This window comes from Barbatula barbatula, assembly GCF_947034865.1.
Source record: "Barbatula barbatula genome assembly, chromosome: 15".
Lineage (NCBI taxonomy): Eukaryota > Metazoa > Chordata > Actinopteri > Cypriniformes > Nemacheilidae > Barbatula > Barbatula barbatula.
In genome coordinates, this window is record NC_136778.1 from 15,241,436 (window position 1) to 15,259,631 (window position 18,196).

The window sequence follows — 18,196 nt, forward strand, 5'->3', positions numbered from 1 at the left end:
TTCTATAGGTTTTGCGCACTACTGTAACGCGAAATCGCATGTCGGAATTCACCAAACTTGAACTTTGCTACGCAGCGAAATGCGAAATATCATTGGAGGGGCTTGAGTTTCCGGTCTGTCACATTCGTAAGAATAGAAGTCAATGGTGGGAAAAGTCTAGTGTGACTGCGGCATATAACTAAAGTATACACAGAGCACTGTGTTATCTTTAAACCAAACTTTCAGGACTTCAGTCAGCAAAGTTTATCCTGTCCTGTTTACACTAGGTATTATGACCACAGGCTGAAAGCGATCTTTGTGGTATTTACCAGTGTAGCATGCACACAATACATTTTGGTAGGTGCATGAAACAGAGACGTTTGTTTGTGTGGAGTGCGTTTGTCGCTGTGCTTGTTTTCGTGTGATGTTAATTAATGACACGCCGCAATTTTACTTAGTTTTAGTCTATTATGCGAGTGAAACTCGTTTTCCAACTGCATTGAATCCATATAACTACATGAGGACTTGTGGACGCCGAATCCTGTTATTTAAACTTGCCATCTAGCTCTTCTGCATGTCTGAGCTAATGAATGCACAGTTTAACGTGCCACAAGCGTGATGCTTGTAGATTTTTCTGCGCATGAACTTCATATCCAGAGTTACTCTAAGAGTTTATTTCACAAACATTTTACCGTTTGAGTGACAAAAACACACTATAAAATAAGAGTCTTCTGACAAAATAAAAGTCCGGTTAAATACAGTATTTTTATGTGGTCATTTAAAATTCTGTTTAATAGTAAAAGATAAAAAACGAACTTTGAAAAAATAAAACTAATTGAAGTTAGTTGTTAATCTCAATATCTGCAAACTCGATTAATCTAGGGAAATAACATGTAGAATACTGAATTACTTAAGAAATCGATAGCTATAGCCCCATTTCATTTTGACGTCTCTCGAGTATCGAAACATCCACACACATCATCACGCATGAAACAATGGTGTCATTGCTTCTAGGATATTGCAATTGGCTTTAGGATGAAATTTAACAAGTATTAGTAAACATATAAATGTGATTAAGTGAGAACCCCACCAAGACACATATGCACACGTACACATATACACACATAACATACCCCAAAGTACTCACCCATTCTGGCCAGACAGGTAGAGGCGATGAGACACTTCCCAAGTGATTCCTCTCTCTTGTATGGGATGGACCAGTGGTCAGTGAACACTCTGCTCTCCAACTCATACAGATTAGTGGTAGGAAACTCCATACTGGTCCCAGAACAGTTCCCATTTTCATCATTGCTTCTCTATCAGAGAGAGAACGAGAAAAACATTTCAGAATATGATCACTTACTCTAACCTCATTTGTTCTTTTAAATTAAATGTATAAATGCTTTTAACAGACAGAACGAAAGAGACAGGAAACCACTGGTGTTATGTGCAACTGCACACTGCACTATGTTCACCCAACCTTGGCCCCAAAAGATCTTTCATGGCAAAAAAGTCTTTTAAGAACTTTACACCATAAAGATAATTAAATACGCAAGAACTCAACAACGCTTATTTTAACAGTGAAAGATAGTTGGTAACCAAACAGTGGCAGCACCCATTCACCATTATTTTATAGACACAAAACTAGGGATGCTCATTTCGGTTAATTTGGGTTAACATTTCGTCTCATTTCGAGGGCGTCCTCCGGAGGTTGTGTTTATCCGCCACATAATGGAGGATTCACATGGTACGCGCAGTCGCGATTGTCCAGTTCATTTTCAAAGGGAAACAAGTGGCAAAACGCTGAAGAATAAAATATTTGATCTTTTTGTGAACTGCATTAGAAGCCACATTGTTTTAAAGGAAGCTGTCGCGGGGCAATCATAAGCCTTTGCATGCGACAGCCGTAGGACACAGACTTCGAATGAGACACAGCTACAGTTGACAAAATACGTACACGTTAAAAATACAAAAAATTATTTTACAGACTAATTTTAACAGGCTAACAGCAGCACAACGAATAGATCAACAACAGCCCCTGCATTCACATATGATCACATTTTCACGAACCTACAGCATTTTCGACAAAAAAACTAAAATAATATACATTTTAGATCATATAAATCCAAAGCTGGCAAGAACATAACTAAACAAATGATGACAAAACGAAAACAAAGAAGAATCAGCAAGTTAATTTTTGTCAAAGTTTTTTCATATAATAAGAAAGATTTGAAACGAAAATACCCACGGAGGGGTTCAGGAAACAAAATTTAGCTAAAAGATTGCCATGGCAGTACTATGTGTGTTTTGTTGACATGCTGAACGAAAGGGGGTGGGGTGCGCAGTAACCCATTATCATTTAAAGAGACATACACCAAAACGTGTTGCTGTGAGCATAGCTGTTTTTGACAAAGCGAAAATGGTTTTGTTTAAACAGCCATTGAAAGTTTGCTTAAAAACAATGTTTCAGACATTTCATAAAGACACTCATAAATCAAACCAAGTGCTTATCCGATGAGCCCTTTTAGATTAGATTAGATTCAACTTTATTGTCATTACACATATACAAGTACAGTGTAACGAAATGTAGTTTAGGTCTAACCAGAAGTGCAATTAGCAAGTGCAGGATATACAGTTAGAATAAATACAGAATACAATATTGATAAAATATTATACAGTTATGAAAATACTTTACAGTAGGTATGTTCTATGAAAATATGACAGTAGGTATGTAATATGAACAATATATACAGATGACTATATACTATAAACATTAACACTATGAACATTAATGTACAGGTGGATATGAGCAGATAATAATTCAGACTAAACAATAGTGCAAGTGATTTAAGTGTGCATAGATTATTGACATTAGCTGTTAAAGTTGCAATGCAATGGGTGAGTTAATGCAGTTATTAAAGTTACGGTCCAGTATACGAGTTTAAGACCCGACTACAGTTGTGCGTCTGAACGCTGCAGCCGCATTCAGCGTAAGCGGAACAATTGTCTCAGCAAAGATTCAAAGCAGGACTTAGTTACATACTTGCGACTTCGATGGGAAAATAAGGATGTGACTGTGATGAAATGATCTAAATATTCTGTATCGCATTCACAGCTGATACTGCAATCTGGCACCAGTGCCTTCGAACACAAACGGAAATATGCTTGACCGTTGATTTCTAGAAACCATTGATCTTTTATTTGTCTAACCATTATATGTCACAACTTTAAATAGGCAGATATTTTAATGGGTCTGATGCCAGTGCTGTATTAGATTACAATGCAAAGAGCCGCACGCTATACAAACAGGAAACAGTTCTGACGGAAGAATATTAGTATACAAGACATATGTTTGCCCTTGAGTTAGTGGAATAAGTGAATGTACAATCAGAGAGAGAAAAAGTGGAGGTCACCTTCTCTCTCTCTCTCTCTCTCTCGCTCTCTCACTCTTCCTCGGGGAACGTTGCATGTGGTTCACAAGACCCAGAAGCCATTTTCTTACTAAGGGACAGTGTTGGGCAAGTTACTCTGAAAAAAGTAATTACTTACTAGTTACCAATTACATATTCAATTGTGTAATTCGATTTCTGGTCAATTTATTCTCTCCAAAAACTATTTCATTACTTTACTTTCTATAGCCTACATCAGCCTTCCTTGGTTAATTGATTCAAGGATACACATAAAACTTATTTAATCCATTCAAATAAATAATAAATAACTACATTCTTATTAACGGACCAAAGTATACAAATGTGAGAAGGATACATTAAAGCATACATTTTAAAGTTAGACTTATTACTTTGATGTCGTTTCCAAATGTTCAACTTGATCTAAGGTAACTAATTACAATACTTAGTACTAAATGAAAGTAATCCCTTACTTTAACTTTTCAATGGAATAGTTTTTAAATATAAATACAGTAAATAATTACATAGTAACTAGTTACACCCAACACTGCTAAGGGTGGTGATTGGCTCCCTGTGGGCAGGGTCTAAGTTCAGAGGTTAAATTAAGGCTCTTCTGACCTCTGTGAACTTCATCTGTGACTGATTACATATTAAAGAGACATTATGAGAGCAGGTTGAGCTTGAATTGAAAACAGGGCTTGTGATACGGACATTCCGATGGCTCGACAGAGTATGATACTTGCCACGGGTAGAGTTTCATATCACTTAAAACTACAACTTCATGCTTCAAAACAGCTGTCACTGGCGTCTGTTCAACAAATGTTGCTTTCACAAACACTAGATTTGACCGTTGTCTTCTATGACCTTGCTTTACATTTAAATAATTGTACTGATCTGATAATGTTTACATCTTAGAGAATTGTGGCTCAATTGGTAGAACATAGCATTACCAACGCAAGTCATGAGTTTAATCTTCAGGGAATTCGAGAAAAGAGGAGTAGAAATATTCAGTATATGTTACATCCGTAGCAAGAGCAGCAACGGTTTCCACCAGCGGTCGTGTGCCTATTAAGATTCTAAATCAAATTGAATGTAACCTAATATAGCTTGCATTAACAGCCGTCTCTCCTGGTCAATTCCCCCTGATTCACAAGCATGTAACGCCCTTTCGTGCTAACAAAATACAGACGCCTTTAAAAATCCAGTAGGCTATACAGTATAATCATCATAAATCAATTATCCCGATGCAATAAAAAGGCAATCGAAGTAAGCTTGTTTTCTAAATATCTTTTGTAAATAAATACACAATAAAACTATTTCGACAGGATTCAATCTTAAGGTGAACAAGCCTACCAAACACTACGATTATCTCATATTCATTTCCACTTTTTATTATCAAATGTGCAATGAACATGTCTGTACTTTAAACAAGAAAAATGACAAATGAAAGACCAGAGGTATATAATCCCAATGGCCTTAGGTTTTCGGACTCTGAGTGGCCATCCATCATATAATGTATAATGGGCATGTAATGGCATCTTCGAGACATTAAGCTGCTGTAGAGGTGATTCAAAGATCTCTGTGTGCTTCTGTTGACCGAGTCTGACAGCTTCTGTGTTGAGGGTGGAAAAGCAACAGGAACAAATCACTTATTCTGTTCTCTGGTTGTGGCAACCACCTGCACTGTGTGGGTCTTAGAGAAGAGAAAGTGTCCATGTGCGAAAAGAGAGAGAGAGACACCGAAATAGAGACAGCGGAAGTTCTATTTTAACATTTTAGTCACAGAATTGCTGTATACAATCAGAACGCTAGAAAATGTATGAGGCGAACTACAATCCGCACACGTTTCATTCACATACACCCACAGTACATACAATAAATATAGACCTTGTGACCTATTCACCAATGCGAATTAAATGTTGACAGGGAAAGCTACCCAGATTCCACTTGTCACCTCAATGGCATCATTTACATTTGTGTCTGCTCAATTCAACTGAAACACTGTGCTAGCCTCAGGCCGTTGGCTCAGGAAATGAGGTGACAGATCTTTTGCCCTGCGTGTGAATGTTTGCAGCACCACAGTGGGCGAAAATGCCAGGAAAGTAAAAATAGGCTCCGTGCGATAGTTAAACAGCAAAATACTGTGATTTAAATAAATTTTGTCCGTTTTCGCTGTGCTGTGCTCTGGTCTGTGTTTACTTAGAAACATTTGGTTTTACAAACAAATCCAAACTGATCTGGCAAATTACATAAAAGACACTTTTAGTAAAAGTTTCATATGTTAAAATAAATTTATGACATTTGTCTGGTGTTGAAAAACATCCAAAATTATTTTATTAGATCATTTTTGTGGTGGGGCCATTGATGTTTGGCAAGGCAAGTAAAGCCCTACTTGCCAAGATGAAATAAAACGAAAGCCCATGCAAGCGTTTTGGTTTTAAACAACCATATCTAAATTGCAATACTCCATTGCAAAAAAGTCCTTACAGAGGACAAGAACATCATCCTCATGGCCTCATCTTATTTCCTCATTATTATATTCTCTTTATTTTTATTATGCATGAATACACTGTTCATTTTGGTTATTTGAGAACATTTAGTAGAACAACCATTTCTTTTTTTTTAGAATATCTAAATTGCGACATATTAAGCACCCAGACATAGCTGGACGAATTGCGTTAATTACATTTTCATCAGAAAACGCAATAAAATACAAAAAAGATTCCTATAAAGTTAAAATGATTATTTGTGCTACACAATTCTCTTTACGTTGATCTTTATAAATGATTAGGGCTGCAACAACGAATCGATAAAATCGATAAAAATCGATTATTAAAAATGTTGGCAACGAATTTCATTATCGATTCGTTGTATCGCGCGACTATAACGCGCGCCACATGTTTGAGTGGCGTGAGCGTGGCGTTTCTGTTGCGTGTCAGCTCTGTGGCGGCTGCGTCATGTTTTCTGTATCTTTGCACACCAGCACCGTGCCTGACGCGGCGCTGGCGCGCTGCTGCTGCTATAGGTGACATGGAGGGAGGCCGCCGACAGACAAGGGTCTTGTATTCACGACAAGTTTAAACTTTTTTCACATAACCTACACCTTCCAAAATCCGAAAAATTAGTAAGTAGGCTGTCTGTTTATTTAAATAACATTTCCAAATGTTTTGTAGCATTATTACCTGATGTTGGACCGTCACTCAGATGACACACTAGACTACGTTGTTATTGTAGTGTGTCATATTTTTTTCCATTTTTAATCACATTGTTAAGAGCGTAAAAAACAAAAATAATTCAGTCACCAATACATTTTGGGGTTTAATACGAACCACAATTCGTATTAAGATGATTCTCAGATATGTTATTAAAGATGTAACGTAATCAATTGATGCACGAGTTTACTTTATGCAATATGTGTTTAAGATGGACATAAATTAATATTCCCATTCAATGCAATGTATCTTTTCATTGGATATAGCCTAAGCATTTTCTTGGAGGAAGATTTTATGGAAAAAGTAGTTAATTGGAGTATTCATTTGCAACATTTTAGGAATAATATCTCATACTTAATAGGAATATTAATGTATAATTTATTTCAATATTCACTTGTTGTTTCTCCAAAAATGCATTATAAACATGATTTAAGTCCTGATGTTTTCTACAGTGGACATGTAAACCCCGTAACGTGTAGATGTTGGTTTAATGAAATTCAATTTGAAAATACGTTCAAATAAATGATGATTAGCTTTCAAACATCAAAATGGCATTCATTAATATGTATTCGTGTACAAAATTACATATAAACATCTTTTCCTATTCTATTTTGCCTGGAAACGCTTCCAACACGCTTGCGTGTCTCGTGAAAAATAGGCGTCGATTCAATTCCTAGCATGCGCGCGTTTTCCGTGCGGCTCGTCTCACGCAGGCAGTGTGCAAGCTCTAACCTGTTAACATGGGAGCCGATTTAAAAACGGTCACGCCAGGCTTCTGAGACGCTCACGCCACGCATCTAGTGTGTCACAGGACTAAAAAAAGTTGATCGCGCCCCGCAGCATAGCGGAGAAAAAATAAATTAAAAAAGCAGAGCGGAGATAGAGGAAAGACCATCAGAGAGACCCGAAACAATTCCAGAAAAAAACAGCAAACCATGAGAGGCTTCTTGATGGGAAATGCATCATGTAAACCACAGCCAGCTGTAATAATAATATAATAAGTAATAATAAAGCTTTTGAAATATGTTTTGCAATGTCAGTTCTATTTTTCAATAAAGGGTTGAAAATGAATGCTTTTAAAAAAATTTATCCGATTCATCGATTAATCGAACAAATAATCGACAGATTAATCGATTATTAAAATAATCGTTAGTTGCAGCTCTATAAATGATGTTATTTTTTTTTTATCATTATTGCCAGAACAAGTTTATCTATTACAATAAACATGCATGTAAACACCCCTATGTCCCACACCCACATTTCCATGCGTTTCGCCGTGGATTCACTGGTGGTGACAGAGGTCATCTATGCACTTTAAGAAAACTTTCAGGTCATCTTCAGTTTTATAACCACTTTATAAATGTGATATGTTGTGAACAAACAGGATGAATCCAGGGCTGGTGTGGTGTTGATTTAAAAAGTAGAGATAGAGATATAGTGCTTAGGGGCCTCTGGTCTTTGGGGCATGCTGAGGTCACATGGTGGCACATTCCAAACCCGTTGCCATGGTACAAATAGGGAGATGTGTGTATGCATGGCCCATGTTGCCTGCAAAACATGCAACCTCTGAGGGTTTAAACCTCCCCGATGTAGTGTTAACTCATTAACCCTGATGCTCTGTCTGTATGTGTCTATGATCTGTGTTAAGGTGGACTGAAGTGTTTACATCGGGTGATATGAAACGTTTTCTTTTTTAGGTCGATTCCTCTGTGCATGTGATTCATCCTGTTTTGATTCGAGTATGTTGTTTGTTGTTTTCTGCTATATTGCGCAGTGCTGGACGAAATACTGGTAACTGGAGACCCTGCCTGCTACCCCAGAACAGGCCTGCATGCTTTATTTATAGTACTGACGCATGGTTCTTGCAACCCATGACACGCAGAAACACGTGAAATGTGTCAAGGAACATGCGATGAGAAGTCTTTAGGCTTTCCAGTTAACTTTGGGCCCTTTTACGGTGGTATTTATAACAGACAAACACACCATTAAATCTTATAAGAAATTGTATTTTGCGAATTAACCAAGGAAAACGACATATTTGTTCAGCATCATTTTAAATATTTGTGTAGGGATGCGTCCTCCTGTCCCCTTCAATTTCTAAGCCCTTTAAGATGAACTGTAACACTGTCGCAGTTTGATGATCATTTTTAATTTACAAAAAATATAAACTAAGGTCAAATATTAAAGTATGGACATCCGATTTGAAATTTGTTCATTTCATTTTTAAGAGGCAAAATGTGTTGAATTGTGTGCATGACACACATTTGGTGTTCGAAGATTCCACATAGGCCTGAATATCACTAGTCAGAATATGGCTGTTTATCAGGAACACCACCCTTCCAAAACACTCGTGCCCGAGACATTACACAAACCAGCATGTCATCCATCAAGACATCTCGGCTGGAAGTCTTTTTCGGTCAGAAGAGACAACTCATAAAGGGCGGATGAAAAGGGCCTTCTAATTTAAATGACATAGGATTTCCATTGTCACAAGAGCCACAATGACATTTCTAAATGAAGCAATTACAAACTGGGATAGACTCAAATGCTACGCGCACATAACATTATCATCCAATCTTTGCTGCAAGATACCATCATATCACATCCGAGTGAGAACTCAAGGTTATGTTTCCTCATTCAGATTCAAGGAAATCCATGTAAATATTTTGTCGCGTGACAACCGTTTTGCTGTTCTTAACATAGTGTCACCAACAACAAGCTATTTTCAAAGTGCCCTTGTATAGCGTGTCAATATGCAAGACCTGCGATTTGATCACATTGTTTGGAACAGCCAACGAACCCAATGAGTTGACGTTCAGATTAGTGCGACTTGAATATTCTCTTAATATAGAGTCATTTGTCGTCGTCGTAGTAAAATAAGGGTTCGGACACAATAGTATATAATTATTTCACTTTTATGTTACAATAATACAAACTCACAGAGTTGAGTAGCACCTGTTGACTGTACCTGGAGTGGTTTGTAGTTTTAATATCAACACTCAGTGGCTGAAATAATGTTAACAGTCCGCTATATTAAAGAAGATTAAAGCATGCAAAATCGACATATCTGTATTGGTAAGCACGGGCCACAGAGCAGTCCTCAAAAACCACATGACTCTGTCTGAGGTTGACCACAGGTCAAAAGAGCCATGGCAAAAGAAACAGTGCAACAGTCGGGCAAAAATCCCAAAGTGTCACGGCCTCATATCATATCCCACTGCACGTGTCTGCGTATGATGTGTACAAGACTCAAGCTTGCAAAATCAAACAGTTTTATTAGAACTGCACGTCACTGTGCATCTGACGCTTTGGTTTGACACCGCACTACAGACTTAACATTGCTCAATCCAGGGCTGATCGAAAATAATCTTCGACTTCACAACAGAAATAATAACAGATCTGTGACATGTAAAGATATTCCAATACGAGTAAATCATCAGCCATAGATTTCCTGCCTTCGTTACCTGTTTAGCTGCACCCAGTTACTCAATACCGGTACAGCAAGAAAGCCACCGGCCTAGTCTCAAATATATATTTTTCACTGTGTACAAACACATTAAAACAGAAGAGACCCTAACACAGCACAGTTTATACATTTAAAGGAATCTACAACACCCATCCCCCCATGATCCTACAACTTAACCAGAAGCATGACACACAATGTCTTCATATCACTATCAACTAGCTTAAGCGCAAATGTGACTGTTTTGAGAGAAAACGTCTCGTTACATCGGGCCTAAACCTCATCAGGTGTTATGCACAACAGGCATTGCACAGCCACGATCAAGACGTGCGCGCGCCTTTCCCTCCGGTTTTTGACAGCCCGGCGGTTCCGCCTTTACAAGCCGTGCAAATAACATTTGTATCACAATCATACCTCACTTTCCACGACATCGTGATACGCAGGCGGAGGATCGAACCCCCCGGTGCCCGTCCGCCCGCTGCTCTCGCCTTCCCCGCTGAGACCGGAGCCCGGGGAAGGGCCGCTCTCCATCGGCTCGTAGCCGTATCCGAGTCCCGGGCTTTCGTTGGTGAGCAGCGCGACAGCCTCGTTGATGTCGTTTTTGGCCAGCCGCAGGGCTTTCCGGATGGCTACCGGGTCTGGGAAGCCCATGCATAACAGCGTGGTCATATGCTGCTCCTCCTCTGTCTCCATCGTGGAAGTGTGACTATTATCGGGGCTTCAGAAAGGGGACACATAGCACAGGCATCTGGCTGTGCATGCCGCCATGTTTACAGTCGCTGGTGCTGCTAGTATCCTGTCACGATGGATTCCCGTCGCAGCAGAGCGGGCCACACCAGGCCCTTGTGAAGCCGGAGAATCTCGCTGTTCTCCAGTGGGTGTCGAGTGGACAGTTTTCAAAATAAAGGTCCCACGGCTGAAAATTAAAGGGTAACTCCACCCAAAAATAGAAAATTCTGTCATGAATTACTCACCCTCTAGTTGTTCCAGAGTTGTATACATTTATGTTTTCGGTTCAACACAAAGAGCGACATTTTGGAATATTGTCAGCAACCGACAGTTCTGAAGCACTGCCATAGTAGGAAAACATTTTTTTTAATTAATTTTTTTTTTTTTAATTTTAAAATATTTCCTACTATGGCAGTCAATGGTGCTTCAGAACTGTCGGTTGTTAACATTATTGCAAAATATCTCTCTTTATGTTCAACCGAACAAAGATGTTTGAAACAACTAGAAGGTGAGTAAGTCATGACAGAATTTTCATTTTTGGGCGAAGAATCCCTTTAAAGGGCGTTGTAGTTTTTCCTACTTTGGTAGTCAATTGGGGGCAAAATCTGTCTGGTTATAAGCATTCTTCCAAATATATTTCTCTGAGTTCATCAGAATGAATACATTTATACACATTTGGAACAACGAGAAAGTGAGTAAATCATGACGGAATTTTCATTTTTGGGTGAAGTATCCCTTTAATGTACAAAATATAATTTATATTTATTTAGAAAACTAAACATCACTGTAAGAAATTAACATAGATTCATAACTAAAAATACTAATATTATAAAAAGTAACTATCACTCAAAAGTGTTATTAACACATTGAACATAGCTGGTTATAAACATGGTTTTGTTTTGTTCTGTTTACAAGGCAGAGCGTGAATAAAACATATCCCTTACAACCAGTATACATGCACGACATATATAAACACAATAAAATCAATCACAACAATTAATAATAAATAAATGTGATTAAATGTGTTCGCTCTTTTTTAAAGATTTACTTAATGCAGTCCAAGTTCACCTAGATTTTCAGACTGAATTTAGTCCAAACATGTTGTTACGCCCACAGTAACTGTTACTTTGAAAAGCAATTAGACCGGAAACACATTTAGTTGCACCTTACTGTTTTTGCTTCACTCGTTTTAAATTGACAGAGTTGCCCATAGATTTGCCTGGCCCACGTCACGCATCCCCACCCATATCCCCTAGGTATGAAATACACGTGTATTTCTGACTTATGCTAAAAGTGACTTTTGTTTATTAACAGTCGTGACCAGCATTTTAAACCTCTGATCTAAATAATTCTATACCGTTTTTAATGTAGTGTTAATTATATATAAAATTAGAACATACAATTAAATCAAGCTCTTAAAATAAAGTTGAATAAAGAAAAAAAAACAATTATTTTCCACAACGCCTTAAATCTGTTTGAATGAAATAAAAAAATCTTGACTAAAAAGAGGAAACAAGAAATCACGTGAGACTAGCTGTGGTCATGTGATCACGTGAGAGGAAAATGGCTGCTACGGGGGAGGAGGCCGCTGCGATGGACAACATCAGTAGAGTACCTGCACCTCCGACCGACCTCAACCTCTCAACTGAGCCCGATAAGAGGAGCGATGCGGGGGGGACAGAGAACCAGGCGCCTGCGCCAAAAAGATCAAGTAATAACAGTGAGTTAAAACTGTAAACAAGTTACTGTAAACTGCAGCTTCGTCGACTATAGCCTTTCACATAACGTTAGTCAAGATTCATGGTGCGTTTATTACGCACTCCAGCGATCTTTTTGTGATTGTGTCACAAATAGCATGTTCCTGTTGGCAAAATGGACTACATTGCAAAAGTTTCCATCACAAATGCCACAATGAACCATAAGCTGTAGTGTTTACTAAATAAATCACTGTCAAATTCCTACGTTTGGGCCTTATTCCAGTTGGATTTAACATTGGTTACCATCTCTCAAATAACATCCCACCAATACTTAACATCACCAGGTGGGACCCACAGAGAACATAAGAGTTTCCTTTAAATCCAACAACATTCCCCTTCATACATTATCCAGTAGAATCTGATGTCTCTACTGTTTTTGCTTCAGCAGGGTTACTCTGTATTGTTGTAGTGTCATAGTGTTGTGTCTGTATTAAGCTGCCAGACGGGTTGTTGGGCTACGTAGGTTCGAAAATCATGTCTAGGTAAGCAAATAGCCAATGTTTTGGGTCTGCTGTCTTTAACAGATGATGGAGGAGTGGAAACAGCAGAAGAGGCAACTGAGCCTGCTGAACCAGACATCAATGAGCTCTGCAGAGACATGTTTGAGAAGATGGCAGTATTTTTACAAGGAGAGCTGACTGGTAATGTTAACACGCATTCAAAGCATTCATGGGGCTAAATTCTAAAACTTACATTTTAATCCCTGGAGCTTTAAATTCATAAACGCACTTAGTTCCATGTAATGGTTTTATACAGTAATGTTCCACTTGCATCCAAGACCTTTATAAAGCATTTTGTGCCGTAACTTCAAGAGAGCATAGATAGCTTGTAATACTTAACATAAATTATTAACGAAAACTAAGATCAATAAGCGCAGTACAATTATTGTTCATTCGTTGTTACTTTACATTAGCTAATGCATGAACAAATACGAGCTTGTTGTAAAGAAGAAATCATTAGAGCCCGACCGATATGGATTTTTGGGGGCCGATGCCGATGCCGATATTAACTTGAAAAGAGCCGATTTATAAGCCGATATTTTGATTTTGAAAATAAACTGGATATTAGACCCATTTCCTATAAACTGCACTTACACAACATTCAATAGCAAAATATCTGCCTGTTCTAGGTATGTGGGCTGTATAAACCATTTTCCAGAAGGGATGTTAAAAAAAGCCTTAGATTACAGTCTCAATGACTAAACAATTGCACATTTAAAGTATATATTTTTCAATGATCACAAAACAGTCTGGTTTTAAACATTTAACACTTTTATTTACTTCCAGTTGAAGCTGGTTTTAACAGTGTGAACTGTAAATAAATTATAAGTTAAAGTTAAAGTAAAAGAGCTATACCAAACAAATTCAATATTCCACAAAACCATAATAAAATTAAAATAAGTTAAATGTATAGCTACATATACAATAAATAAATATAAAATAAATAAATAATACCAAAATATAATTAAAACAATGTAGAATGTTCTCAAAACGTTGTAACCTTTAGATAACGTTCCCCTAACGTTGTAACCTTACACAACTGTCTGTGCATGAGCAGGAATTAATTATTATATATTGGCAGGAATGAATGAACAGGCAAACTTTAACTTGATTAGCGTTAGAATAACGTAACAGTTGTTTTTTCGAGGCACGCTGTACATAACTTCTAGTCATTTACTACACGCGCCCCCTGCCACAGATACGCGGTCATTATGTGGGAAACACTGCAGATATATTTAGAATAAGTTAAACGCTAACGTTATAGTTTGACCTCTTATTAACGTTCGCGTTCTTCCACTGATAAACATGGTTTTAGTTAGCTTTGTGGCTAATCTAATATAGCAATGCATTAGCGGCTGTAAGTGATGTTACAGAATATTTAGAAGTGATAATGATAGGACCGTTAGCTAGAACAACCACACCGTTTTTATATGCAGTGTATGAACTAAATCTACAATCATTTCACATGACGAACGACAAAGTTGTTTTCGCCAGCTCTACCTTAAGAGAGTCCCAGCTAGTCCCGCGATTCACCCGGGGGACCTGCCCGAGCAGCGGGCTGACCTGGGCGGACTCGGAGACCGCCAGCACCCGGCGGAAGAAGCCGAGTTTCAAGCTAGCGGCTCGCCGGGCCGGCCGATCCGGGAAAGAGGCGCCATTTCCGGATTGAAAACGGCCGACGTTTCGGTCCGTATCTCCGCGAGGGAAGGTCGCAGCGATGCGTGGCCGGGCTCGTTGGAAAGGTCTCGGCCGTCCCGTTCGAACGACGCCGCTGTTGTCAACTGGGGAGTTGCAGACCGCCCTCTGGTGGGCAAACTATGCAACACTCATAACATGAGTGAAGCATGAGACTCTTTTTCTCATGTTTTATCGGCCGTTATAAACGCCGATGCCGATTTAAATGCCATTAGCTCATATCGGCCGATAATATCGGCCGGCCGATATATCGGTCGGGCTCTAGAAATCATACTATACTACAATACACAAAAACAAGCAGTTTATTTGATATTACATTCCCATATGCACGATCTACTCTTGGTAATATGTAGAATAGAACCTTACATATTTTCCTGTTTGCTCAGCCACCTGTGAAGACTATAAACTTCTGGAGAACATGAACAAGCTCACCAGTCTAAAGTACATGGAGATGAAGGACATATCAATCAACATCAGCCGCAATCTGCAAGACCTCAATCAGAAATGTGAGACATATGACATATTCCAACACCAGTTCGTCTGTTCAGTACACTTAAGATCGATTTAGTCTTTTAATTTAGTTTTACTAACATCATTGGGATAAAAGGTGCCCATTCAGGAAAGGGAAATTCCAAACTTTCCTATTACACTTGATTTTTGTTTTAGATGCCAGTTTGCAGCCCTATTTGGATCAGATTAACCAGATCGAAGAGCAGGTCACAACTCTGGAACAGGCTGCTTATAAACTAGACACATATTCAAAGAAACTGGGTACGTATATAATGCTTTTAATACATAAATGTCCTGCAGCCGATAATCTCTGTATCTATGCATCTTTTACTATCTTACTACGTAATGGACCATTTGTATGAATAGAACATACCTACTGTAAAATATTTTCATAACTGTATAATATTTTCTCAATATTGTATTCTGTATTTATTCTAACTGTATATCCTGCACTTGCTAATTGCACTTCTGGTTAGACCTAAACTACATTTCGTTACACTGTACTTGTATATGTGTAATGACAATAAAGTTGAATCTAATCTAAAAAAAAATAATACATATTTTTCATACCACATGACCTATTAAAACAAAGAGATTAAGAAAAAAAGTGTTAAAGAGAATTAGCAAAAATATGTTTTAATGTACATTAAAATATTTAGTGAATAAAAAAAGAAAAGCATCATAGGATATCTTAATATGATAAACATTTCACTTGATGTTTAAATGACTAACAAACTTTAAATGGAACTAGCAAGATTTACAACCATGTTGCAAGCACCATATATTTGTGCAGCTTTATTATTTATTTCAGTATTATTTTTTATTATGCTGCAACAGTCTTCATGTACTGTATCTATTTCAAGTATATTTACATGCTGTTACATATTTTTTTGTCTTTATTCACAGAGGCCAAGTTTAAGAAACTGGAGAAGCGGTGAATGTGTGTTTGTGTGTGCGCTTGTGTATGTATGGACTGGGTGAGACCCATGCACTCTATTTAAGAAGCTGAGAACAAGATTGTCATAACCTACTGGTGGTAATGGACTGTGCAGAAAGTGCTGTTGGGTACAGAATTCAATTCAATGTTCTTACTAAACTGTATACGCCAAACCAACTTATTTTATCCATAGATTCTTAGGAGTTCAAAAGGCATGAATTACATTTAAATGCAGTTTAAATAAAAATGCTTGTTATATGTTGCTAACAAGAATTGAAATGTTTGTAAAATGGTGACTAATTTTTTTATCTGTTTGCTGTTAGAAAAAAAGCTAACAATTTGTAAGCACTTTTGTATTGCTGTCTAAATATTTTCAAATAATATTCGCCAAAAATGTCAATTTGTGTGTGTTTGTTAATAAATAGGAATCACAAAAATGAAGAGGACATTCATACACAGTGTATATTAATAAGGAAATATATAAAAATATGCTTAGCCTGGATTGTCGACAGGCAGTGACAGCTGTTATTTCTATGTTATGGACGACTTGCAAATGTATTTTGTATTTAAGTTCAGTTTAAGCATACAAATGAAAAATTGGATTCATGCCATTGAAAACATCTCTCTTTACATCCACCAGAGTGCAGTCTAAGTCCACACATCTCGTAGTCTGACTCAACCTTTAGCCTGATTTTGTCAGTAAGGCACATGGACAGATGCCGAACCATGTATGGTGAGGTGCTCATCCGCAGAGATAGTGTGCGTTCAGTCTCCAATGTCAAATGCTAAATAATCAACACGGACCATATGTGCACATTACGGACCGTGTACGGTTTTAACCAAACATTTTGATTTTCCATCATTCATTTATTTTAAAACCTCAAACTTTCTTCTAGAAAGTTGAATAAAGCAGAGCGATACTCAAGATACGACATTTGCCACATGATATCATTTTGATACAAAATGTGAATAAATTGTTAAGGTTTGACCACACACATACACTTGCCTGTTTATAACGTCACAGGGAGATACACTCACTCCCTTCATATATTTACTCTATAAACTCAAACATACTTGACACACAAAGTCAAGCTGTCTCTTCTCACTTGTGGCAGGTTTAGTTTAAAAAATCGGTATGTTTTAAGGAACGTTTATGGGAGTCTATGGGAGAGCCACAGTACCAAGTAAGGTATTACTTTGCTGCTTTTCCTGGTTAATATCAATAAAATATTTGTTTGATTATAAGCTTTTTATCAGTCATTTGAATGTATTATTTAAATGCCTAGGTTCTGTAATCATCACAATGTGAATGTCCAGCACTGGACTGTGTGATAGACGTGTGCTTGAGAACTCGGTTGCATTCTGACCTTTAGTGATTTCAAATTACACATCTAGTCCATGGAGATCAATTTACTGGAAGAAATGTTTGTGGGGGGCTTACTCAGCTTACTTCTGGGAACAAATGTACCCAGACTATAGATAAATGTTTGGGTCATATTTTAAATTCATTATTTATTTTTGGAATAAATTTTATATTGTATCTTCTTTATTATTTTACTATTATGATAACAGTTGAGGACTCCATGGATTCCAATAATTGTTTTCGATTCTTTGTTTTACAACAGGTTCTAATTTGTTATTAAATACGAATTTGTTTCTATTCAATATGTTAATCCTGTCCTTCGATTCCGATGTATCGTTATATCAATAATAATGTTTTTCTGCTTTTTATTTACCAGCTGTTTTCAAAATAAAGCACAAGAGAACATGAGAAAAAACACAGCAAAAGCACGCACATCAACTTGAAAGGGGTGCTCAACCCTAAATCAAATGAAAAATATAAACAAAGTCGTCACACCGAAGCGCTTTGTTTTTACAGTACATGCGAGACCATTTTTTCAAGTTTTAAAATACTCGAGGAAGATCGATAGACATGTGAATTGTATTAAAGACAGCATGTAAAAATGTTCTTGTTGTATTGCTGCTTCTAGTCTTCCCAGCCTTTAA

General features: G+C 37.5%; 2 protein-coding genes across 4 annotated transcripts in view; one reads left to right on the top strand and one right to left on the bottom strand.

Annotated features, from left to right (window-relative positions):
* Positions 1 to 10,933, bottom strand: part of usp24 (ubiquitin specific peptidase 24) — a 43,536-nt gene extending 32,603 nt beyond the window's left edge. For both annotated transcript variants that reach the window (XM_079474142.1, XM_079474141.1), the window contains exons 1-2: positions 10,476 to 10,933; positions 1,127 to 1,295 (exon numbers count right to left, since the gene is read on the bottom strand). In XM_079474142.1, the coding sequence (XP_079330268.1) occupies positions 1,127 to 1,295; positions 10,476 to 10,754 (448 nt within the window). In that variant the 5' untranslated portion in view covers positions 10,755 to 10,933. The remainder of the gene's footprint in view (positions 1 to 1,126; positions 1,296 to 10,475) is intronic.
* A 1,039-nt stretch (positions 10,934 to 11,972) lies between these two features.
* Positions 11,973 to 17,961, top strand: bloc1s2 (biogenesis of lysosomal organelles complex-1, subunit 2). Of its 2 annotated transcripts, none has more exons than XM_079475197.1 (5): positions 11,973 to 12,510; positions 13,072 to 13,188; positions 15,129 to 15,248; positions 15,409 to 15,513; positions 16,159 to 17,961. In XM_079475197.1, exons 1-5 carry the CDS (start codon positions 12,354 to 12,356, stop codon positions 16,188 to 16,190), a joined length of 531 nt encoding a protein of 176 aa, XP_079331323.1. In that variant the 5' UTR covers positions 11,973 to 12,353; the 3' UTR covers positions 16,191 to 17,961. The 2 variants fall into 2 exon arrangements, with proteins under 2 accessions (XP_079331323.1, XP_079331324.1); XM_079475198.1 differs by having other exon boundaries at positions 12,321 to 12,501; positions 16,159 to 17,850.
* The last annotated feature ends 235 nt before the right edge of the window (positions 17,962 to 18,196 follow it).